Below are 27,043 nucleotides of genomic sequence, written 5' to 3' on the forward strand. Positions count from 1 at the left end.
CTGTCACTGCATTTGTTTTTGCATTCTCAACAATGATAAATGTGTCACTTTGTTATATTTATGCAACCTAATAATAAGCAATGACTCAATATTATGGGTAAAAGTGTTTAATATTTGATGATTAAATCAAGATTTAGTCTGATACATGTTTCAAATGTGATGGCAATATCCTGTCATCCCACTTATCTAAAATACATTTGTCTTCCTTTTTCCTTGTAATCTAATAGTTGGTGTTTTTACGTCAACTTATGTGTGTGTGTGTTTGTGTGCTTTAGTCCTTCTTGTACTTGGCGTGGTACATGACCATGTCGGTTTTGGGTCATTATAACAACTTCTTCTTTGCTGCCCACCTTTTGGACATCGCCATGGGCTTTAAGACACTCCGTACCATTCTTTCCTCCGTCACACACAATGGAAAACAGGTCTGTGCGTGTGTTTCCAGGATGTGATGCTCTGTATGTGATGTATTCCTTCAAAGTGTAGCACTTAATTTGGAGCATTTTCAAGATGACATAATCTGTCCCTATCTCTCTCTCCCCTTGCAAATATGTTTGCCTTCTCAGCTGGTGCTGACTGTGGGTCTGTTGGCGGTCGTGGTGTATCTCTACACCGTCATAGCCTTCAATTTCTTCAGAAAGTTTTACAAACACAGCATTGGCAAGGAAACTGAAGAAATGAAGTGCAATGATATGCTTACTGTGAGTTTCTACACACACGATTCACATTAATTTGTTATTTTTGCTAATTTTGGTAACTATTGGTTAAAGGGGGTGTCTGTGCCTCCGTGGGCAGAGCAGTCACATTGGAATTGGAAGATTGCAGTTTAAATTTCAGCTTCCTCTCACATGTCCGTCTGTCTGAATGTTGGTGCATAAATGTGTATGCGTTTGTGAATGTGGCTTTGGTGCAAAAGGGCTGTGAGTGATCAGTGTGATTTGAAAAGGGTTTCATAAGTTCAAATTTACATGTAAAAAACCCCCAAAATTTTGTTGATCGTGACTTATTTGTACAAGAAATAAAAAGTTAAATCATCCACGGGGTTGACTACTTATTTCAGCTGGTAAGGTGAACATTTTTTTAATTAAGAATCCTTTTCTACTGGTCTTGCAAAATAATGTTTTATAAACTTGAATTGTGGGTTTTCTTAGCTTCCAGACTTTGTCATCAAAATGAGAAAAAAACAAAAAACAACACTTTAGATATGGCACTCTGTATTGAATCAATTAGATAATTGAATTTTTTAATAGATCTTATTGATCCTGCCTCTCGTGTTGACTGCTGGAGGCGGGCACCAGCCCCTTCACCAGCCTGCCAAGGATAAGTGTGTCAGATTATGGATGGATGGATGAATAGATCCTACTGTATTGAGATGCACATGTATTATCAAAACCTCTGTTTCCTTCCAGCAATGGCCCCTGACTTAAGTCCTAGTTTGAGGAAACCAAATGCGTCGGCTGTCAGTGATCTCCATTTCTGAAGCAGGAAACAAACCTTTTGTGCTCGTGCCTCCAAAATATGATAGACACATGAGGATGAAAAAGCTGTCTGAAGGCCTTAGATTTCCTCTTTGTTTGCCCGCTGACAACGTTAACACCCAAACGCCTGATCTATTCTACTGTGGACTCCACTGTCAGTCACATATGCAGGCGGATGGCTAGCTATAGCATTTGAATTAACCCTGCTATTATGGCAGGCAGGGGATATTACACTGAATCATCAGCCACATCCACTGTGTCTCTGTTTGTCTGGCGCTTTAATAACAGTAATCTCAAATCATTTTGTAACTAAAACAGATCACAACATTTTTAAGGCTGTGAGGATTTTGCACAAGTTACTTATTTATTTTTTTTATTAATTTTTGCTACAAATCTTTTTGATGATCTGGACTTGAACACATAAGAGACCTTTCTGGACAACGTGAAAGGTTAATTCTTCCCATTATACTGTCAGTTCAAAATGTGAACTCTTCTTTAAATGTGTTCACATTTTGAATTTTCGCAAGCATCCTGCTTGTTTTCATATAGCAGCCAGCATGGAGGCAGACATGAAAGTGCCTTCGATGTATTATTGTCCTTACCAGCATGAATTTTCACCATGCAAGGTGATCTTTGCTGAAAATAACATCTTGTTACATCACACCACTTTCAAGAATCGAATGGAGTTAAAATCTCAATTTAAAAAAAAAACAAACTCGTTTGGTGGTAATATTTAACAAAAAAAGTGTACTTTCCTTGAATTGGAGGCAAACCATAGCACATCAGACAATGTGCTTTTCTTTTATTTTCTCCTTAGTGTTACATGTTCCACATGTACGTGGGAGTGCGAGCAGGTGGCGGGATTGGTGACGAGATCCAGGATCCTGCTGGAGACGAATTCGAAGTCGAACGGATTGTCTTTGATATTACGTTTTTCTTTTTCGTCATTGTCATCCTGCTCGCCATTATCCAGGGTGAGTCCCACGTCGGAAATATCATTCCCGCATGTGTGCAAACAAACCGCTGCAGTTTGCAGGTTGTTAGTCGCAGCATGCCTGCGACTCACAGAATTAGCTTTTATTCAAACTGTTTTAGAGTGAATCGTGTCATGAATTTTTCATGTGGGAGTGAAAAGTCAGCCGTGTGTCTCTTCATCCTTCAGTGCCAGGTATTATTCACATGAAATGACAGTTTCCAGTGCACAGTTACACAGTTTTGTCCCTCTCTCAGGTTTAATAATTGATGCCTTTGGTGAGCTTCGAGACCAGCAGGAGCAGGTGAAGGAGGACATGGAGGTAAGGGTCGATAAAAATATCAAGATATAATTTTAATATCTACACACAACAAAAGCCTAAGTCAATCTTGTCGAGGTTATGAATTATTAAAGAGAGATATTCCTTTAACCACGCAGTCCTCGGATGTCTTAAAATATGACATCAATATGATCCATCTTATCTCCTGACATGACCTTTTACATCAGCCTCATTTGATAAGTTTTGTTGAAGTTAGAGCTGACACTGCACAAATGCTTATAAATAAAATTACAAGTTGCACTGACGGTTGTTCTAAATATGATTTAGAAATGTTTGAAATCCAGGTTTTGGAATAAATGTAAAAAGAAAATGAAGTAGCTCATTGTCTAAAAAGTCCATCAGTTCATCCGTCCATCCGATAGCGTACACATCCATTCATTTGACAATTCGTCTATCTGCCTGTCCTTCATTTCTATCATTCTGTGGTTCTTCCAGGTTCCACTGCACTCATACTTGTCTTAAATCCCCTGTGAACATTTCTATTTAAACATAAAAAGGCCTGAGCATTCTGGTAACAATATGTTTTCAACTATTGTGAAGTTCAGTCTACAAAATCTCATTACTTGCAGTTGTTGAGCCAACATTTGCATGCAAAAAGTATTTTAATAGAGTCTGACTAAATTGCCACTGGACAGCCGTCCTCAGCTAGATGCTGCAAAGAAGACCAGCATAGTTGAAAGAGAGAGGCAGGCCGACTCTCAGCAACAGCAGCTACGGTTTGTGGTGGAAACGGTCCAACAAAAACGAGAAGCAAGTCACCAAACGCAGCTTTGATTACTACACCCAGGAAACAAGTTGAAGATGTGCACTGAAAAACCAAGCATAAAGAATTGTTTTATGTCATTGAACAGTTCTGGCCACTGGTAACTCTGTGGTCTCACTCCAGTCATCATACGCATTGCGGTATTCACAAAGAAAACAAAACTGAAGGAGAAATGGTGGAGGGGGATGGTTCAGCGCAGCAAAAAAACAATTCAAGAGGAATTCAAGCAGCAGAAAAATGTTTTCTGGACTGCTGAGTGCTGAAGCAAACAAAACCAAGCAGAGGCTTTGAAATGTTACAAGTATGACTAAATTATGTTAACATATGGCTCAGTGTTGTCAATGTTTTTATGGCATAAATAATGAATTTGTTTTGTCATGTAGTTCCAGTTCTCAGTCTCTTTGGCAATTATGATTTTACACCTTTTTCCCAGTTGCTACATTTTTGCAGCACTCAGTAATAATAAATGTGGTTCATCTGCTACTTTCAGCCTCGCATAATTATTTGTTGTTAGTATGAGTGACCCAACACACATATTGCATTAAGCCCCAAAACAAACATTTTACCATTGTTGTTTTTCTATCAGCATGTTTCAGCCAAAAAAATTCCTCTGTGGGGACAGGAAGAATAAATTACAACATTAGATAGTCATTGCTAGAAAACTAAATCCAGCATTTTTTGTCACAGAGCTCTGTCTCTGGTCTCAGGGCTTAGATGTAAGAATTCTTTTTGATGTTCTTTATTTTATTCTCTTTTTTTTATGTGTTGAATGAGTCATGAGTTCTTGCTTCTTCCCTCCGCAGACCAAATGTTTCATATGTGGAATCGGAAGCGAGTACTTTGACAAGATTCCTCACGGCTTTGAGACTCACACTCTGCAGGAGCACAACTTGGCCAACTATCTGTGAGTTTTCCACTGGCTACTGCAGCGTGTAGACTTGCAGTCATTTAAATCCTGAAATGTATAAATCAAATACAGAGCATTTAAAGTTCTGATCAAAAATCACATGGTTTAGTTGACTAAATCGTGCGTACCTTTCAAAACAATTAGTTGAGCAAAACAGGAAATTAAAATTGACATTGTTTTATTTATTACTCTTATCATTTTAAAGGTTGCCTCTTGTTGTAATTGAATATTGTCTTAAATTTTTTAGCGCTTTTCTCTATTTGAATTTTCTAATGGATCGATCTGGACCTGCTGATTAAGAACGTGAACGATTACAAGTATAGTCAACATAAATCCAATAGAGTTTTTGATTTAAATACGTCACTATATTTCAGATACTATATCAAAAATGCAGAGCAGAACTACACTACACTGAATGAAAATGAAGCCTGCTAAAACAGACAGATAAAAGCATTTTCATAAAAATGTAGCAGCTTATAATGAATAGACATATATTAAACCAGGATTAATGACAAAATATCCTACATTTAAATATGTCATAATACAGCATAGTAAGAAAATGTGTGGGGATAAAGCGCTAGTTTCAGTAATGTGCAGAGGTGCTGCATGTGGAAGAAATGTATAATTGACTTCTACTTTGTTTATAAGACATCAGGTTTAAATTTTTTAATGCTCTGTATCTCTGAGACAAGCTCTGACATTGAGCTTATTCAATAAAACAAGTTCTACTTCCTTTTGTTTTCTGACATAGCTCTCAGCTCCACTACAAGTCATTTCTTCAAAGCAAACAAAAATGACACAATAACTGGAAGTCTCAAATCTACTTTCAAACCGAACGTTGCCCATTAAACCTAAATTGCAGGGGGGGAAATGTAGATTAGTATTGTGACTGTTTCCAACTTATTTTCCAATAACCCTCAAGTCACTATATTTTCTGTAAAAGCAAACTGTATTTTGTCCCAACAAGAACTTCAGCAGGACAGCCTCGACACGAGAAAACTTTGTCTTTCTTCTGCGCCGAATTAGCTGTTGCTATTGCACTTTGATGCAAACATGGGACTGCTGTTGGGTTCAGTTTGTCTATGTCGACGTGCGTCTGTCCCCATCAAATAAACTTAAAGTAAAAATAAAAACTGTTTCCATGCTGAGCAGTTTATCTAAGCACATTCATTGCGGGGACAAAACCTACAGAAAACGTTGTTCTCACGCATCGTTAGCTTTTCAGAGTTTAAGTCTTTCAAGCAGACAGTCAGAGCTGCAGCAGCTATTTTATTCTTTCCCTTTAAATTTATTGTCACATGACATGGTCTCGCACACACACTATACAAAAACTGGGTGTTTAGAAAAGAATTTAGTTAGGGACTTAGTCACCAAATATTAAAAAAAACATAAAAATGTTTTCACAGTTGTAGTTAAAACATTTAAGCCTTAAAATAGTATCTGTCTAAATAAGTTTTTCTTCTGGTAAATGCAGGAACGTCCCAGTTAAAACATGTTGGCATTCTACAAACTAAAAAAGGGGGGGAAACGTGCCTCTGCCCCAGATTGGGGAGAGGCTAGGGTTATTTTGCAAGTTGCAAAGTTGCTTCTTCACTAATTGCCACTGCCCAGAGCAACCTGAGTCCAATTATGGTGGAATCCCTGAAATGCTGTTGCAGCTGTTGACTGACTGACTTTTCCTACTCATCATTAGACATATATGGCAGTTCTTCCTGTGACATTTTGTCCCACTTGGAAAAACTGAATGATCCATTGTTTTCAACTTTGCTAGATCCACTAACAAAGTCACTAAGTTAATATTTGCAAGTATATGATACAAATATTTACCCCTTCCAGTTGTATTTTGTTCTTGAAAATGGATTCAAGTTATATTCATAATCAGCACAGCCCAACAAAATATATTTCTACACAAATATCTTCTTCTCTGCATAAAAGTTTAGAACACTGTAACACTTTTCCAATCATTTGTGCCCTTGCAGATTTTTCCTGATGTATCTTATTAACAAGGATGAAACTGAACACACGGGACAGGTATGATAATTATTTCCTGTTTTATAGTGCCACCGAAGATGGAATTAGGTGGCCACTTTATAGGCCCCCAGGCAGTTTAACTGTCATTGAAAGATCACGTCTCTTTTAATTTATTCATCGCCAACACTCCACCCCCATGTCTCGGTAACCTATTAATTCCAGCATTTGCTACGATAATGGCAATCTGTAGTATAACCTTTTCGAGTAAGGATGCATTTGCATTTGTGCTATCTCTCTAAAGCCATTGTGTCACCCTAGGTGTGCACAGTTAATGGTGAAAATCCATTCCATGCCGGGCAAGTTCCCCTTGATTTACAGCTTATTTTTCTTCTCACTGATATCATTTTGCATTAAATTTCTACTGCAAAGCCTGTTATTATTTTACCGAAGGTGTATTTTTTCGTTTTTGTAGCATATAAATGGCCTGTTGCACAGAGCAACAAAACATTCTTCATTTTTCTTCCACTTCCTTGTAAAGAGCTTTAATATTTCTGTCACTGGTTGTGTCTTTATCTATTAAAAGATTGTGCATCATAAAAGATAAGAACTTTCTAGTCTTCTCAGGCAACGAGTATTAAATCATTCCTCTCTTTTTTTTCTCACTTTATAATCTTGATTTTGGCGCAGAGCGCCTCCAATATGCTGCTGTGCAATCAATCAAAAAATGTATATTTTTTTTAGCATTGTGAAACAGTTTAACATTTGGGTGATATTTCCAAATCAAAATGAGGGTTGACATTTATTTCTAGATTTTATTTTATTTTTTCATTCAGGGGTTTAATCTTCTCTGGTGGTATATTTAAAGGGCATGCATTATCATTTGTGTAACTTTTGCTTTCCAATTGTGTTCAGTGTGTCTAGCACATTGTAAATCAAGAAATATATTTTAAAATATCTTTTTTTTTTAAAAAGCATGAATTTATGATAGTGTTGATATTGCATTTGAAATGCTGATTTTAGGCCTCATTGTATAAAAAAATTTTCACTCTAGTGATAAGTAGTGATAGCAAAGTCTCCAATTTAAACTTGAGTTCATAAACTGAAGATATATATATGGTGATTTATCCAGTACAAAGAAGGAAGTCAGGGGAAATGTCTAAGCAGCAGCTTGAAAACATAGCATACTGACACCCTACAGAGGGATTTAAAAGCACTCTACTGGGGAACTGTAACTTTTAACTGTGATCATCAAAATCCTGTCAGCATTGAGATTAATGTCATTTCTGCTCCATTTTTGACCTGCGTTGTTACAATGATTTGAGTATATCAGCACAACTTTGTCGCCAGAAAACAAATTCTTTCTGTGTCTCATTCAGTGGTTGTGTACATCACTTTTTTTTTCTACATATTCAGCCCATGTTTAACTGAACTGCAGCTATAAAACTAGCCAGAATTTATTCTGTCATGCTACCTAAACACCATCAGTGAGGTAGTTTCTTCACAAGATTAAAAGCTCACTTCGGACTGATGCTACGATTGATGGATGAAAAGAAAGTTGAAAGACCAATATAGAATTAGATGGGAGCCCCAGTCAAACACTTTCCCTTTCATTTGCCTCAGGCACGGAGGGAAAAAAAGAGCTGCAGTTGAAGATGATTATCTTAACTAAACATGTATCAGCAACGTTTTCAGAGAGCAGTTATAGATTTAACTTGTAGACAGAAGAAATAAAAAGTAATAACCAAGTCCAACGTAAGCCTCTTCTCGCATCCAAACATCATGCTCACAAACTGCAGCTGCAATCACCTCGGTCATTTCAAATTACGTTGAGTTTTTATTAGCTCTAAAATTGTATATATGTTCTTATAAATGTTTCTTCACTCAACATAAAGAAGGAAAATCTCATTTCCACTTGTTTTGTACTCTGTGTAAACTCTTCTTGATCTGAATGTGTTCTTGATCCAGTGAACTTATATCACAAAGATGGAGCTTTGTGATAAGTGACGACTGTGTTGACTTTTCAGGAATCCTACGTGTGGAAAATGTACCAGGAGCGTTGCTGGGAATTCTTTCCTGTGGGAGACTGTTTCCGTAAGCAGTCTGAGGATCAACTCGGCTGACAGAACATCCAAGAGGTTAAAAGCCTCCCAACATAGTGATATTGCACGGGAGCCACATTGCTTGTTGCCTTTTGACTCAGTAAATTACCTTAAATTTGCGTGTTTATGTTAATCTGATATTGGTTTTTGGAGTGATTTATTTTTCCCCAAACAAACGGTACTCTGATCTGACATTGAATAAATGACTCATAATCAAAAGAATGACAAGCGCTTGTTTATGTTCTGATCTAAAATAATGTGATTTTTGTTTGGCGAGTCTTGTGGGTCAGAACCTGCCCATTTCAGATGTTTATGTCTCCAGATGTGTTCAGAGTGATGTGATTGGACTCGTTATTTCACACAGTCAAGACTGGCATTCCAAATTCATGGCCAGGGCAATAATTTCTGGCTTAAAATTGTTTTGTCTTATGGTTTGATGACCATTCCCTGGGTACCCACAGTTGAACAATTTCCCTTCTGGCTTTCACTGTTTTTAACCTATGCTGTTGTGAAAGTCCCTCTCCTGTCTCTTCAGGATCGCTCCGCTCCTCCTGTGATCACTTCTAATCCTTCCTGCCTTTTCTCTCCTGCACTCTCTTCATCCCTCAGATTCACCTATTTTCCCATCTTATTACCAGCTACATTGTCGGTTGCCGTCAGAAGCCTTCTGGCTCAGGTCAAAGCTCTGTCATGGAAATAGATTATCAGCCTTAATGATGAGTTGGATGGATTTCTCTAATGACCAGAAAAAAACACAAGATTTGTGGATTTCATGGGTGTTACCCCTTGACTAAAATAGTCTTACAGGTTTTGTTAAATAGCTGAAACACATTGAGTTCAGCAGCAGGATGACAGCCGCAGGAGGGCCACCCACAAACTCTGTCCTCATTATGCAAGTGTCAAACACTGAGCCTACAATACTATTCGTACTGATATCTGATGCTTTAAGTGTATACCTCATTCAAAGATTGACCAGAAAATGAGCTGATAAGAGAAAAAAGCTTCCTTTTAAAAAAATAAAATATTTTCAGCTACATAATTTACAAGCAGAACCCTTTGTAATCAACTTGCGACTGCAGTAATAACACGTGGGTTTTGACCTTCACATCTAAAAATGAAAATAGACCCATCTAAGATTGTTTAGAGTACATTTTTAAATAGGAGATGTAAGAACAAGTTGTAATTTCCCTGTTTTTATCTACAGTGTTTTTTGAAGACATTCTGTAGAACAGGTTTTTTTTGTTTGTTTTTTTTTTTTTACTTCGCTGAAATACAATGTTTTTATTGTCACCATATACATGTACAATGAGATTCAAAACTCCAGTTTCAGGGCAAACATCTAAAATAGAGCAATAAATATAATGATATATAAAAAAGTAAGATAAAAATAAATAGTGCAAAGGATGTGGGATGTGTTGCACAGTGTTTAGGAGTCAGTGGAGAGAAACCGAGGGTTATAGCCATTTCCATTCCTATAGTCCATGAATGTTATAGGAATGTAAAAATGGCTTTTGGTAAAAAGCTTGTATTGGTTTTGCCTGTGTTTTTTGTGTACTATCCTGGTAGCTTAGACAGATAATGTGACTGGACTTATTACCTTTCAGTGTCATTAGCAGATTTAATTATATAAAGAGTCAAACTGGTCATCAGGGCGTGCTGTGGTGGCGAAGGGGATAGCATGACCCACGTTTAGAGGCCTCGGCGTGGCTGTCGTGGGTTCGATTTCCAGACCCGGCGACATTTGCCGCATGTCTTCCCCTCTCTTTTTCCCCCTTTCCTGTCAGCCTACTCCCATATAAGGGACACTAGAGCCCCTGGAGGGAAGGAAAAAACCCCAAAACAAACTGTTCACCAATGTACAAAGATCTCAAAGACGTGAAAGATCCATGTGGTCAGAAACCATGTCTGTGGGAATTACTGGGAGGAATTGAACAGAAAACACTGATTGCTTTGAGAACTGATTTACAAATACTAACACTGGAAACCCCTTTTGAAGACAATGACATTGACACTCAAATTAAAAATACTTTTTCAGTTTAAGATCTTGATGTCTCTCTTTACAGGGAAATCCATGATAATCTGGTAATCTTTGGATGTTTTCTGTCACATGTGATTCAAACGTGACTTATTATTGAATGTCTTTATTTACATATTTAAATTGTAAATATAGGATGGTCATGTTTTTGTTTTATTTGGCATGTAAATAATTTATGGAAGTGATAAAATCTAAAGTATGATGGAAATGAAAAGGTCTTACTTTCTTATACTCCTTTTCAATTTGTTTTGCATGTCAGATAAGTTTTGCTCCTGTTTTTTTTTTCTTTTTTTTGTAACTTAGGTTTAAAACAAACTAACAAACTCAAACTAAATAAAAAAACAAAACACTAGTTTTCAGATAATTCATTCCGATACACTTGTGAAGACAAAAGCTACCAGGGCATTCTACACAATCTACAGAGTTGATTTACAGCCTAATCAACCGTTAGACTGGAGGGTGAGCAATAGGAGGCAACCTGTAATCACAAGCTTACTATACACTGAAATTTAGCCTGCTCTTAGGATCATAAAAATCAATCATGCCGTCATAACATCGAACCCACAGAAATCAGACCCCTTTTTCCAGTTCCCCTGGTGAAATAGAACACAGTTTTGAAAGTAGCCTACCACCAAGTTGATTTTCTCGGACGTCTGCTTTTGAAGCAGGGGACCTGACGTCTCCCAAAACAAACCCAAATAAAATATACAGAGTGTTCAAAACTTAATTGCCACGTTTGGTGGATCAAACGATATTGTGGACAAGATGGATGTCCTTTGGTTCCTGCCAGATGTCCTTCTCTGTCTCCTTCTTGATCGTTTCTTTTCTTTCTGCAGTTCGATGCTACCAAGGTGTCCCCCATGGTGGGCCTATTTATATCTACTGGTATACTTTCAGAGGCGCGTCAAGAGAGTTATCTTGTATTGCATGGTGCACGCTCAATATTTATGTTCACCAGGATATGCAAAGCCCCAAATGCTTCACATTTTCATGCATGACAGTCTTCTTTTTTGTGTGTTTCCTGCTAATGTAAAAGCCGGACAATGAAAATACATAGAAATTAAAGTGCAACATAAAGAAAAATCCACTCTATTACATGCTTACGTAAAGGAGTTTGTACATATCTATAAAAGGACGATTGGATACAAATTTTAAGTACCATCTAATTATTCTAACAACAAATTCAGACTTTGCCTTAAATGGGGTTTAACTATGCAAGACAGAGTTTATATTTTTTCCCAAGGCAATTTTATGTGGAGTGTAACAGCAGGGACTATACTGATGGTATGTAACCCTGTTTGGTGTCATGGTTAGTTGCACATAATGTTTCAATTAAGTTCCATTCATTAAAAATGAAAACATGGAAAGTCTGCTAACTGGTTTATACAGCAGTTAAAGCACTTGGATGCAGCATGCTGATAATAAAATTGGTTTGCTGTCAGTAAAAAAAAAAAAAAAGAAGAAAAAAAAAAGTTCTTGAGGAGGCTTGCAACATTCATGTATTATTCTTAGGTTAAACATTTTCAACATTGAAATCTTTCAGTCAATACTTACCCGTAGTATGATGGCGTCTATTAAATGTGTTTGAAGTGGAGGGACGGACAAAGCTGTTTCCTGTGTTATCAGTCTTATTCTGCTTTCATGTACCCGATCAAGCCATACTTTGAGGTTTGTATTGTTACCTCCCAGCACTAATGAAAAACACATTTTGCCCTTTCTATGTTTATCTAATGCATAACTATTCAGATTAGTAAAAAAAAAAAAATTGTATTAAGTTTAAATGCCACATTTGAAAAGACAAATAGATTTTTTTTACTTCAGTAAATGGGAGATTGATGGGTATTTGACAGTATCAAGACTGTTTACCAAACTTCATATTTTAAGTGTTTTTACTACCTGGAGAAACCAATAATTTTGCTGGATAATTGAATATGACTAATTTGTTTGATCAAACTTTTTATCTGCCTTCAGCTGTAATTTTCTGAAATTATTTTAAAATTATTCTCTTTTGATCTATTGAGCCCTGGCACCTCAAAATAGTTGAAACACGTGACTATTTTATAAAAAATTTTTTCTGACCTGTACCACCTACATCGCCTTATGTATATCAGGATAATCAATATTTACCCTTTTCTTTGCTCTGAAGACAAATAAGACATCAAACACTTATTTACTCTGCCACTTACACTGTTTAGACCTAAAAGGCTTCAAAATTCACATCAAGATTCACAAGAATTTCAAAGGAAAAATACAACAGTGGAGTTTATAACATCAAATGAGGACAATAATGTTTCTTCTTCTGTTCAGTCCATTTCAAGCCATTGAAAAAAGCAGCTAAATATTAGAAATGTTTGCAAATTAATGAAGTTGAGGATTACATTCTTTCAGGTTCAGCTGTAAATGGCGTGAGGTTTTGAGTAATTCATTAACGTTGAATGAAACATATCAAAATGGTGCAGAAGAAATAAACATCTGGCTGATATCAGACAGAAATCCTGAGTGAAAACGCCTGAGTATTTCCACTTGACTTGGAGAGTCAGTAAAATGTTATTTGAGCATATCAAGACTGTTTACCAAACTTCATATTTTAAGTGTTATTACTACCTGGAGAAACCAATAATTTTGCTGTATAATTTAATTTTAATAATATGTTTGATCAAACTTTTTATCTTCCTTCATCTGTAATTTAATTAAATTATTTTAAAATTATTCTCTTTTGATCTATTGAGCCCTGGCACCTCAAAATAGTTGAAACACGTGACTATTTTATTTAATTTTTTTTCTGACCTGTACCACCTACATCGCCTTATGTATATCAGGATAATCCATATTTACGCTTTTCTTTGCTCTGAAGACAAATAAGACATCAAACACTTATTTACTCTGCCACTTACACTGTTTAGACCTAAAAGGCTTCAAAATTCACATCAAGATTCACAAGAATTTCAAAGGAAAAATACAACAGTGGAGTTTATAACATCAAATGAGGACAATAATGTTTCTTCTTCTGTTCAGTCCATTTCAAGCCATTGAAAAAAGCAGCTAAATATTAGAAATGTTTGCAAATTAATGAAGTTGAGGATTACATTCTTTTATTTTGAGTAAACCTCCTTCTTAGTCAGGTTCAGCTGTAAATGGCGTGAGGTTTTGATTAATTCATTAACGTTGAATGAAACATATCAAAATGGTGCAGAAGAAATAAACATCTGGCTGATATCAGACAGAAATCCTGAGTGAAAACGCCTGAGTATTTCCACTTGACTTGGAGAGTCAGTAAAATGTTATTTGAGCATTTCAGCAACAAGGCATTTCAAAGGGCTTTACATCATATAAACGCACAAAAAAAGTCATGCGACATAGAATCAACAATCGAAACATTACATTTAACCAAATGCCATGGTTAAATTCTTAATCAATTATGCTTCAAAGGCAACTCTAAACAGATACATTTTTAGTCTAGATTTAAAGGCACTCAGTGTTTCTGCAGTTTTCTGAAAGTTTGTTCCAGATTTGCGGTGCCTAGAAGCTGAATTCTGAAGTTGCTCCAAGTCCTAAACATTGTCTCATATAGGACCATCCAAGGTTTGGAACTGACATCTGTCCTCCAAACCTTCCATGATTCAATCTCTGAATGTTTTCAATGGGATTTAGATGAGTAAAGTTTGTTGTGGAACAACGTGACTGGCCTCTCCTGACCTGATAAAACTCCAACAGGATGAGTTAAAGTCAGGCATTCTCAACCAACATCAGTGTCTGACCTCTCCAATGTGATTTTACAGAAATGGTCAAGAAATTCCCATAAACACTTTTGTTTATGCCATGAGGCTTAGAGCCATTATAGCTGTAAAGGGTGAGCTGATGTATCACTCCCTGTCTATTAAGAATTAGACATCACCTAATAATTTTATGTATGTGTGCATGTGAGAGAGCTGATATGCTGTGGGTGTGATGCAGAGTTAAAAACTCCACCAATAATTAAAGCAGCACACACAATAGCTTCTATAATTCATGATAAAATATTATGCAACATTTACTCATGAAGTCATGTTTCCTGCTCATCTGAGAAACCTTTGACATCATTACATCATGTTTTATAATAATGGGAGGCACACCGTTGTCATACTCAACAATAGATAATCCATGAGGTGTGCATGTCAACAGTTAGTGATGCATATATGGCACTGTGAAATAACTGGATGGCCAGGGCTGAAATATTTTGAATCCTGTCTTGGCTTCTTCCTTGGTTTGTTTCCAAATACAGTATTTCATGGAGGTACGATCTGAGTCATAAATCATTGAGATGGGAAAGACAAACAAGTGTGTGTTGGTCAGATTGCAGCCATGAGGAAGCTTTTGTCTACCACAAACTTGACACCCGTGTTTGCACACTGGATTTGTAATGTTATAGCCAGTATTGATGAGATCGTGTTTAAAGACATCTTTTCTTTCTTTTTGTATTATTTTTTTGTAATGACATAAAGATGTAATCAGTAAGATTTGGAGGAAATGTGCAACTTTTGTTTCATCATAGACATGTGACAACATAAAAACATGATCAAGGTTCAAATTATCTGGTAGCAAAATGTTTTGTATTCATATTTCCTTCCCCACAAAGTATTTCAAAAGTTATTTCAGTCCCTTTTTTCTGACCTGTCAGAGAGAACGTGGTCCATGTCTACCAGCCTCTGTTGTGTCTGAGCTTAAGGAAAGTTAAATCTTGTTCATGCATTGAAAATAAGGCAAGTTCTTTTTTTTTTTTTTGTCAATCCAGAAGTTGTTTTACAGATGGGAATTCTCACAAGCTCAATCCTAGTAAATGCATCCACTAACTCACTTCACAAACCTCAATTGTTTTATATTTCACCTTGATGCCTCTGAGCTGCTTGGACCCTTGTGTTATTGTTACAGCTATGAATCATTCTCATTCTACTAAAAAGTAGCAAGAATCCCACAGTTTCTTAAATATTTAAAGCCCTATAAAATTATTAGGATGGCTTTGAAGTGTTACAGTGCTGGAGAATGATCCATTAATGTCTCTTTCTGCAAAGACAAGATTATGAAGACCCTCATTCATTTTGTTCCTCTGATATTATTCTGGTCTATTTCAGTTCATGTTACCAAAGTGGTTTTAAACGCAGCTTTTACGGGACACGCAGGTGCAATTGAATGGAACTGTAATAATTCACAAGTTAAAGTCAGTAATGAAAACGCACCTGAAAAATCCTGTTGTGATTGAAGCAGATTAACTATTTTGAGTAGCCATTTTGTGTGTGGCTATAAATAATTTACCTTGGCACTTAAAGGTCACTTAATTAATCCCTACTTTAGCAGTGTGAGGTTTCACCCAACATCCATTTGCCTGCATGATAAATCTAGAAATTAAGCATTAAAACAAAAGATCACTGTTAAAATTATGTAATACCGTGCTAGTGTATTTCTATACATTTCATAATAAAGGTCATATTAATTTTAAACTATTTCAATAGCTGTTCTAATTTCCATACAGCCACAATAATTTTCAGAAGCAAATACTGGAAGCATATTTGAAATTTTTGTGTTTTTTTTTTTTTTTTTGTCTTTCGTAATCCACACATACATACTATTACAATGACATCCGAGTGACGTTCTTTATCAGAAATACTTGAACCCTGTTGAAAATTGGTTTCTCAGGTGTAGGAGGTGGGTTCTTGGCAAAGAAAGATGGTCAAATGTCTCAGCTGGAAGCTCACTCATAGCTACAAACACGCAACTTGCTAAAGGACGTTTCACCTAAAGATTGCCATAAGGGTTGAGTAAAGTAGCTTGCATAGATTATAGAAAATTAAAACCTGTGCATCTAATTCATTCCACTCTGGGAAAAGAATTATTAAAACGCTTCATCAAAGGACTAAATGTCTACACAGAACTGCAATTAGGTATGGCGTCCATTTGGACACTTTGTCTATTCTATGCTATAACTCTGTCGTGAAGCAAGGGTTACCAGCAAAGTCATAGAAAGAAAAGAATTAGGCAGAGAACTGAAAATATACTCAAGCATGTGTGTCTTTGACATCATGCTTCAACTATTAAACTATCCTTAAATCTATGCAGAGATTTATTAGATTGGAGATTGAAGAAATTAAATTTGTTTTTTGTGTGTGTGGCTTCAGTTTGTCACTGTTAGCATTGTTAAAGGACTCTTCCTTCTTCCAACATCTAGTTAGTGGAGGGCAGCCAGACACCTTGGACAGGTCATCTGTCAGCCAACACAAAGAGAATGAAAACATATAACCCAGGACCCAACACCTGCCTTCTATGTGTTTGCAATGAAAACTGAAAGCAGAACACTTTGAAAACCGTAAACAAACAGAGAAAACGCAGCAGTACAAGGGGCTTCATTCATAAATAAAAAGATATCTCCTGATTCCTACTTCATCCTCCCTGTTTGCGATTGTGAAATCAGTGCAATATGTTCCTTATCAAACGAAGTGCCCCAGACCGGATATTTACATGCATTGTCTTATGACAATTTGACAGACTCCTTCCTTCTTATTGCAAGCCTTATTTTCATATTGAGAAACCACCTTCCAATAAACGGGTGCCACTGAGCATTCTAAATTACCATTTAGATTGGACAACTCCATGCCAAGAGAAAGCCAAAAACTCAATGACACTTTTGGTAGGGAAGAAGGATGGAAGAAGGCCGCAGATGAGTGCATGTCCCCGGTGGAGGTCTGCTTACATCACTCCTCTTTGAACACCGTACCTCACAAACCTCTCGTTTCATATCCATGGCTTAACTTTTAGATCTGCAGATGAAGCGGCTTTTTGCCTCTGCGGGGCTGTTCGCACACTTATCTCAGATGCTAAAATTTGAAAGGACACAGGTGCTGCCTTTAATAATTGAAATCTGCAAATTGGCTCGTTCAAAGTTGGGCTCGAGCTGAAGGGGGAATGACCCATTTTCCGGCCGAATGGAATTATGAACTTTTCAAAAACTCACATCTTGAGAAGTCCTAGTTTATTGGCATGGCTTATTAGAAATCTTACACATGTTCAGTAGCTGCTACTACTGCTACAAAAACCGAACATTAAATGTGAGCCCAGATACGGGAAAGGAATATTTTCATTACTTATTATTATGTCTAATTTTGAAAGATTGCAGTCCTGACTATCAGACTCAGCTTAGAAGAAGGACATCTGGCTTTTGAGCCCACGCGGTTCAAAAGAAAGCATGGCTGAAGGTGTGATGTGAATCGACAGATGTCTGGACACCTGCATGCTCAGCTGTTACTCAGCAGCCCATGTGGGTGGATTACAGAAGTTTGGGTTGAGGTCAAGTTTAAAGGGTTGGGTGAATTTCACCCTCACGACATCGGTCAGATAAATCGTATTCTGTTTCATTTTCATTAAAATGAGTATTCAGAAAAATCAATATTTTTAGTTCTTTCCAGACTTATTGGCTGTATTGTAAATATGCCCTACAATTAGGCAATCGTTTAGCATTTTAGCAAATATTTTCTTCTGCACCTTTGATAAGGTAACTATATTATTAAGAAATTCTCACAACTAATGTATTGTAAAAAGCTTTTCCCATCTGTAAACTAAAATGTTGCCCATTCTTCTTTGCGAAATAGCTCAAGATTAGACAGATCTGACAGGAGATCATCCATGCGCTTCCCTTCCTGTTCTTGCCACAGATTCTCAGTCATTTTCCTGAAAATGGGGAGGGGATACTGGTCTGGCTCCTGCTGTTTCTTTGTTCAATCAAATCAACAATCAAAGGCCTTTATTTAAGCAAATGTACTTTTTTTCTATTTAAAAATTGAGAATAATTGAGAATGAGATTTGAAAATGTTTTTTAATCTGCGTGTGTACCTAGATTTTATGTTCACATTCACATTTTCTCTAACTGTGCTTCCTTGAGATCTGTTTTTTGTTTCTTTCCTTCGCTGTATTGTGATTTGTTTTTCTTCACTGGTTTTAATTTCCTTTTGAACTCAAAACCATCCATCCTTGCATTCCTTTTTAAGATAATCTTGTTTTTTTCTCCTTTAAAGTTCAGAGTCTGGTAGAATCTAGGATTCTGTAGAGGGGAAAAAGGTGCATTAACCCTGTTGCATATTTGTGCTCACCCTTAAGCCTATACTTTGCTAAAAGCAGCTTTTTACTTAATTTCATCATTTAGCCGTCTTTGTAAGGATTTTATCAAAAACGTGTCAATAATATCTAACTACTCTCCCTTGCAAAAACCTCACCAGATCCTTTGGATCACCAGGAAGTCTTTAGTTCACCGCCATCTTTGGTTGCCCCATAAATTTTCAAGTTTTGAACACAACCTGAATGTTGGGCCATCCCATTACTTTAATATTCCTTGTAAATCTGTCTTTTGTTGATTTGAAAACTAGCTTTCATGCACAAATCAATTTTTTTTTATGGATGTTTGAAGAATCCTTGAATCTCCAATGGCAGCCATTTGGAGGCGTCGCATCGCTTACTCTCACAAAGTGCCTCCTATTTCCACAAAGCTCCTCCTTAGAGCTGCAGGTTCCCCACGCCTCCACCAAAAATCTCCTTCAGACTAGCAGCAGCAGAAAGCTCTGCTGAGCTCATCATACAAACCGCTTCTCAGTCTGTTGCAATGTCTGCATTTGAGACGATGTGGGAGATTTTTAAAAAGACAGGGGCTCAATTTCAAAGCATTAAATTACAAAGTCCATTTTTCAAACTTATGTTCACATATAAATATACACAGCATTCTTATATCAACTAAAGTTATTATAAGACTTCATTGTGCAGTAGAATGGCACTATGTGGCTGAAAAATACATAAAACACCCCTTTAAAATTGAAATTGATAAAAAAAAAAACAGTTCTATCTGAAGGAAAGTAATACTACATGATGCTGCCACAACCACCATGTTTTGCTTTAGGCATGGTGTTCCAAGTGTTGTGCCAAACATATCTTTTTTTCTTTTTATAAGATTTTTGTCACATTTCTTTAGTGAATGTCTTTTGAGAACCACACAGTTATTAGTTTTTCATGTAATATTTCAATAATTTTCTAGTTCTGCATGTTATCAATCTTAAATGAGTCTTGACATGTTCTTCATTCTCAATTTTTGGTCATAGTTTGACTCCACATACACACAAAAAAAAAATAAAATAAAATAAAAAAGCTAGCTGGTGACACGAAACTGATCACAATCCAGTTGTCAAAACTGTATCAATGTTTCTGGATACTAAACAGGTCCTTTAAATGATGCTGACAGTGATGGAGGGCGCAGACACACTGTGGCACTGCTACATTTTGTAGCCAGTGTAATGCCAGAAGTCCTTTAAATGCGAGGCAGCAGCTGCTGCCTGATAACACACATGGTTGCAGAAGTCATTCTGTTCATTATGTCCAGAGTATCAGTTCTGCATAGTAATGTGAATCCTCACATCCAACCCTCCCTTGCACCGCTGTGTCTCAATAAATGAGCTTTTTGCTGGAATGTTGTTGCATACAGCATAAATATTGCACACTATTCTCCGTACTTTCGAAAGAAAAAAAAAGAGTTGGAGAGAAGGAAATAAAAATAAATAAATAAATAAATAAAAATCTTGTGGTCTGGAAATAAAAGATAAGCCTGGACCACTACCAGCACTACCAGCACTACCTGGCCAGGACACAAGGCAGGGTGGCAGATGGCTCTGACAGCCTTTGATGGCACACACTTTAATGAGAGTAAGTGTGTAGAGTGTGAATGGCCTCACTGTCTTTTAAAATGACCTGGATATTGCCAAGGGGGAGCCACATGTGCACCCAGTCGTAATTAGGCTTAGCGTTACAATAACACACAGCCGTACAAACACATGGGGCTTTTCTTACCCAGAGAAGAGCCAATTAGACACGTACAAGGAAGAGATTTGATCATATAAAAAATATTAACCACTTTTTATAGCGGTCGCCATAGATGGGGCTCAAAGCAAGGCCAGGTAATCCATAAGTGCTCAAAAATTAGCTTTGCAAGTACCAGTTAATATTGACTCACCCAAGCCAGTGTAGGTTTTTTTTTCTTTTGGGTTTCTTTCATCATGTAGCTTTTGGCTGGAAAAAACCAGCTGTGGCTGATTGGTTGAAATCAGAAAAGCAACAGGCTGAAAGCCTTTGCATGCAGGGAGAAAGAGAAACGTGTCTGTACTGCTTTTAGGGTCACAGGGAAACACTTTTTTTGCCAAATGAACTGTCTGGCTGCACATTCTTGAAGGAATATTTTCACCCATTATGGACAATCACGATCACTTAATGAACCAATTATAGAACAGTTTCTGTCAGGCATACACTTAATTAGTAGGTGCAATGTTTATCCACTTATCCTAGTCAATCCTTAATTGGTTAAAGGTTTTAATTATGCTTTGAAAAGTGAGCTCCAGAACTCCACTTAAATGGTATTAGTTCATTTTCTTTTTCTTACCCGTTTGACCTTTCTTCAAAAGACAGTGTTTTGGTATTGTATTTGAGATGACTGTGGCGTCTTCTTCACCATTCCTGTTCTCAACCGACAGAAATGGACAGTAGCTCAGCCAGTCAGTGCAGGCTCATCCTCGGTTTGATCTTCCCACTGTTTGGTAGCAGGTGTTTTCTTTAGCTGACAAATTAAGTAGTTAATTCCCATGTTGTCTTCATGCCAAGACAAACCAAATTGTCTCTTGAACGTGTCACTGAGCCAGGCCAAATTGTTTGCTCACCTTCCAGTCTTCAGGCTGACTTCCTGCTCTGTAATTGCCATACACTCCCCACGCCTCCAAAACTTGCTGCTCAGCTTTTTTCAAATTTACTTTGTAATTAATCAGAAAGCAAAGACCTTCTTGTGCTACATGTAGTGGCTTTTCTTTTTTCTATTCCACGTATCCTGTATTGTTCTTTCACCATGACAATAAATTGCTTCAGACAGAGAAAAGTTATATAATACACCCTTGTCACATCTGTGTTTTTATCTTTACTTAAAGATTAATGCATTAAGGCACACCTTAAACTGACATGCAAAATATGCCTGCAGGCGGTTGACACTAACTGATAAACGAGTGTTTATTTGCACAAAACAGATCAGATACAAGAAGCTAAAGACTTGTAACAAGATGAGCACATTTCCTTCTTTTTATTCCAGTGCATCCTGCATTGGAAGAAAATGCTTTGATAGATGTATTTTTGTGTTTTAAAGAAAGCGACCCCTCAGACATATGAATGCTTAAGTCAATATCCCCGAGCCTCGTCTTTTTCAATATTTGTACCTCTTGAGGGATTTATGGTTATGAAGGCTAAGACTGCAGCTCTGTAATACTAATACAGTTTGAAAGAGGCTAGGAAAAAAGAAACAAAAAAAAAAGTTTCAATATTTTTTTTGCCGAGTGGATTCTTTTCAGGGATATTATGTGATGTGCAACGTGGAGAACATTGCGTGGCTATGATAAGAATGTTTTGTCGTCTTTGGACACAGTGTCCCTACATCATGTAGCAGCAAGCACAGTCCATCACTCTGTCTCCCCAGAGCAAGGTGTTGCCTACAGTCAGCGAAGGGGGAAAGAGTGTTTCAAACAGATACAGACTGAGCACTGCTGTCACTGAATACAGATTCCAGTTTTACTCTCAATGTGACACACACAGGGCCCCTTTAGACCCTTTAGATTTTCCATTGTTTCCTTACATTTTTCATAAATCGAGAAAATAGCTTTTCCCAAGCTATCCGAGCTGTAGCAGACAGTGAAACGCATGCTCATTATTTGATTCATAACGGACAAGATATTTTAAAATACACGTGAAAGTTGGAGCCAAATCAAATATTTCCAGTTATCAGGCAGTTCTTTCAGTTTTAAACTGAATAATTATATTAATATCATAGGAATAATCAACATTTTTCTTACAAGCTGAATCCTTGTTCTTCAAACAATGTGACCAACGATCAATTAGGTATGGTGGCTCCTCTATTTGAGACAAACAAATGCAAAGCAGCTGCCCTTATCCTTTCAGAAGGGACATTTTTGTCTCGAAGGAAGAGTTCTTTTTGAGGAGGATTGCACAAACGAGTTATGAGCGATGCAACATTTCTCCCGAATTGGGGACTTTGAACCGACTTGTTGTTGAACTTCACAATGCAGTTACAGCCATCCAATTAAAATAAATGTATTCATCCAAGAGTAATTTGATGTAGAGCATGAAAAGTCGTGCTCAAGTTCAGTTTGATGCGTGCTGGGGAGCTGGGATCATATCACTGATTTTCAAGTTGGTCTACTGATGGTTGCACCCTTTAGCATGAGAATGTTGGTCATTTATTGTTCATAACCCATAATGTTCCGTCATTCTTTGACTTGTCTGACACTTTGCTGCTGATACTTCTGAATTTCTCCATTAAAGTATGATAAAGGTTATTTTTAAATTGTAAATTAATCAAATTTATATGGCACCTATCTAGTGAAATGGATTGGTGGCATTTATCTACTTCAAAAGAATAGCACATCTAATTGTAGTGAAAGGTGCTTGTGCTGCAAATTGGGGGGTAAAAACCAAAGAGTAAAAAATATTGACAGTCATGCTCTCACTTTCTTTTCACTTCATAATTATTTGCTTCCTTTTGTTGATCTTCTACATAAAGCTCCAATAAAATACATTAAGGCTGGTCGTTGTGATATGAAAAAAATATAAACGATTTGAAGCCGTAAGAATTGTTTTTATTAAGGTTTTGGTGTTTAGGCCTAAATGCTATTTTAACAGACTATTTATTGGGAGATTTTTTCTTACTGAAACCTTCCACACCTAATATTTAATCTGGCAAGAATCTAGAAAGAAATGCAACAACTGTCTAAAAAATTAAGAAGCAACATTTAATGTTTAAACAAAACTGCTGCACATTCTATTCTATTCTATTCCCATTGCCTTATACTCTTACTCTTGTATTTTTTTTTTTTAAATGAAACCTTTTTCTATGGCTTACTTATTAGAAAGCCCGCATTATTACTGCATGTTACCATATTGTTGATGGATGAGTGTCATTAGTATTAATGTTTATATGGGTCAGTTTTTGCTAATTAACACTAATCCAAATTAGAATGCTATTTTTGTAAACAGCAGCTTATTTGACACTTCCTTACGTTTCTTTTTTCAGTGGAATAGCCTGCTGAGATCTCATTAGGGTTGCTTCAGCATTCTAAGGGTGACTAAAAGTACCTTTGGGATGAAGACTTTCTAAGTCCTGTAAAAAAAAATCTCATTAGCACCTGTGTATTTGTAATTATCCAATGCAGACAAAGTGGAGTTGATGTTTGTATCGGAGCAGCAGTCAGTTGGTCAGCTGGCTGTGCTGGCCTTTCAGATAATGATTTTTAACCTCTCTGTGGTTCTTCTTCTCCAACATTCAGACATCCATCGATCGCTCTTATTATCTGTCCTGAGTGCTCGCCTTTCATTGGCAACTTTTGCAGCTAACAATATCTGTTCTCTCGTTGCTCCCTGCCTTTATCACCTCTATAAACTCTCCCTCCTGTGCACTTCTCTACATGTCTTATCTGGAGACTTTTTTCAGCTTCTCTTACTTGCGAATGCTCATTTCAAAAGTAATCATTCTGGATTCAATTGTGTTTTTTTTCAGCTGTGTCTCTGTCTTTATTGCTCGGTTTACTCCGTGATTTACATAAGCAAATGGAACGAGGACTCCTATCAATAAGTGGTAAAGATAAATGTTTGTTTATTTCTTTTTCAAGAAAATTCCTGGAAAATCACTTAATGCGGGATTAAGAAAAGAAGTGAATCTAACCTAGTTTTGGATTTCAGCTATATCACTCTCTCAACAAATGAGACTTAATTTACAAGATGAAATTGTGTTATGATGATTGGCACAGGAGGAGATGGGAATTTTAACTGTTTTGTGCAGCTCTAATTGCTTCCTTACAGTCTAATTTAGAGAAAGCAACCAGCATGTCACAACCCTTCATTGTTACTCTAATAGGGAAGACAAACAAGTCACCCCGCCTTATAGCATTTTGTTTACTTAAGGAAACGACACAAACACGCAGCAAGACACATTCACGCAGCTATTTAGGAGTCCTTTAATTAAGCAACTCCATAATTGTTTTTAAAACTTGGCTCAGTTTGTGTTGTAGAAAGAAAGAGGGATTTTAAGTCTTCAATACATGTGTGTGTTTTTTTTTGTGTTCTTTTAGTTGTGAGCTTCATGGGATTTTATGCAGGGAAATTGGAAATGGAGGTGAAAGACATGAAAAGAACTAAAGTGCAGTTAATATGCAATCCAGATTTACTGAAAGATGTAGAAACCCAGCAATCTAAACACGGCTGAAGTAGATGTCTAGTCAAAACCCTGAAATAAAACCACCCTTTCGAAGTCAATGAATAAATGAGGCTGCATGTAGTAAAGTTGTTTAGCTCAGTCACTCGACAACAAGAAGGTCCTGATTCAACTCCTGACGTGCAATCTTTCTGCAGGGAGTTTACTAGCTCACTCCAAGTAATCCAGCTTCCCTCCACAGTGGTTGGTTGGTTGGATGGATGGATGGATGGATGAATAAAGAGAGGAAAGGATGGATTGTGTTATGGTTGTATCATTATGTGTCCTTGCTCTACTTCTATTCTCTGCACCTTTTTTTTCTATTTTTCTTCTTTTCTTTTACTTTTTTCTAATAATCTGATTTCTTTAAGTTGAATGACTGAGTCTGGGTCTGGTCTCACCTGGAATAAAGATCTCGGGGTTATGCAGACTAAAACCCAACAAAAGCATCATTACTATTAAGTGTTACTCTTTGATGTGCAGATAAATTACTCTTTAGTCTGTCAGATTAGGAAATTAAATTATCTTTAAGTTTCAAATAGAATAGTTAGCTATTTCTTTTCCTTGCTTCGTTTATGACGCCCCCGTACAGCTGGCGCTCTTAGCATTTGCTTTTCCACAGTGGGCTTCCCCTGCATTTGAGAAAAGAAAACAGCCAATTATGTTGTACCTTAAAACCCTTTAAAAGAACAGAAAGTATGTTTTCTTTCTATCTATAAGAAACCTCCCCCGCCCCCAACTCCTACCTATCCTACAAAAACCTCATACATTATCCAGTTGCTTGTTCTTTGTCTTTATGCTTTGTTTGTCCCCCACCAAAAAGAAAAAAAAAACAAAAAAACAAAAAAAAAACACCACTGCATTTCCAAGTACTTCCTGTTTATTGTACTAAGCAATAAGCGTACATGGGGAAAGATAAGACCAGTGGGAGCTCATCCCTGAGAGTGCATGACTGGCTCCATCTTTGTGCCTTTGTCTGTGCCTGCTTTTGTCAGCACCCACTTCCCAGATGTCATTTTCACCTGCGGCACACGCTGTGTTCGTCCTCCTGCTGGTGGCGGTCTCTTGGCAGTCTTCAGTGGTTGAACCCATAACAAGGAGGAGTGATCCTAAACAGATAATAGAATTCTGCCACAGATGAAAAGTGGTACTAATATGGAGACGCAGAAATGCAGGTTGTTACTAAGAAAGCCCGAAAGTGACTTGATAAAACACCCAGTAAGTCAAGGCAGCTGAAACTGAGGTTTCTTCCCATGAACTCAATAGCATTATTGATGCTCTAAGATGTATTAACCTTTTGAAAGATGCATTAAGTATAACTCTGTCATATTTTCTGCGAAAAAAACTGCACAGCTATGAGATACCTTTTAACAGAGACCCAAAGCAGTGCATAGACGATATTTTTGATAAATATATTCTGCGAGCATCAATGTGTGGCACTCAGCAATTTATCAAACAGTTGACACTTGATGAAACAGATCAAGCGTGGAATTTCAAATTGTACAGATTCACTATTTTCTGTTTCTCCGTATGTGAGACCTCAGAGGCTTCACGCCCGTATAAACAGTATTAAGCAAATTGTGAAACGGGTAAAAACAACAAATCATCTTGTTTGTGCAGAGTGACCAACGTGTTGTGCATTATTTTTATGAACTCCAGTTAAACTTTATAAATATTTCAATTTCTATTTTCTATAGGCTCAATGCTGTATGTGCTATTTACAGACAAGGCAGGAACTATCTGCCTTGTCTGTAAATACAAGGCAGATAGTATCTGCTAAAAATGTAAGATTTTTAGCAGAAATCTTACATTTACATACACTGCATGAGAAAACAAATCTATTTTTTCTCACTGCCTTACTTGAAGTCAGACAAATTTTGGAAATCTTGACCTAAGAAAAAAAATGTATGATTTAATTGAGTTAAAAAAATAAAATAAGCAGTCCCACCACGCCTTCATAATTTGCTGTCTTTACATACTATACTCTTCATATTCATATTCATAGTTGAATCAGACTTGTTTCATAACTTCTGGGTCAGCGGTTTAAGCACAATAAGATCACTATGACTTTTAGGAGTGATAATGTCAATATGTCAGGACTTTTTCAGGAGTTATCTTCAAATAAAATTATGGTTTTTTTTAAAGAAATTCTCCCTTCTTTATCTGACTTTTAGCAACTAT

At 36.9% G+C, this 27,043-nt stretch overlaps 1 protein-coding gene across 6 annotated transcripts in view; it reads left to right on the forward strand.

Annotated features, from left to right (window-relative positions):
* ryr2b (ryanodine receptor 2b (cardiac)) overlaps positions 1 to 8,747 on the forward strand; it is a 72,574-nt gene extending 63,827 nt beyond the window's left edge. For all 6 annotated transcript variants that reach the window (XM_044135707.1, XM_044135701.1, XM_044135704.1 and 3 more), the window contains exons 98-104: positions 276 to 422; positions 564 to 698; positions 2,293 to 2,449; positions 2,706 to 2,770; positions 4,355 to 4,455; positions 6,438 to 6,489; positions 8,454 to 8,747. In XM_044135707.1, coding sequence (XP_043991642.1) covers positions 276 to 422; positions 564 to 698; positions 2,293 to 2,449; positions 2,706 to 2,770; positions 4,355 to 4,455; positions 6,438 to 6,489; positions 8,454 to 8,549 — 753 coding nt within the window. In that variant the 3' untranslated portion in view covers positions 8,550 to 8,747. The remainder of the gene's footprint in view (positions 1 to 275; positions 423 to 563; positions 699 to 2,292; positions 2,450 to 2,705; positions 2,771 to 4,354; positions 4,456 to 6,437; positions 6,490 to 8,453) is intronic.
* Positions 8,748 to 27,043: the final 18,296 nt, after the last annotated feature.

The sequence above is a fragment of the Gambusia affinis genome, linkage group LG13, assembly GCF_019740435.1.
Source record: "Gambusia affinis linkage group LG13, SWU_Gaff_1.0, whole genome shotgun sequence".
Lineage (NCBI taxonomy): Eukaryota > Metazoa > Chordata > Actinopteri > Cyprinodontiformes > Poeciliidae > Gambusia > Gambusia affinis.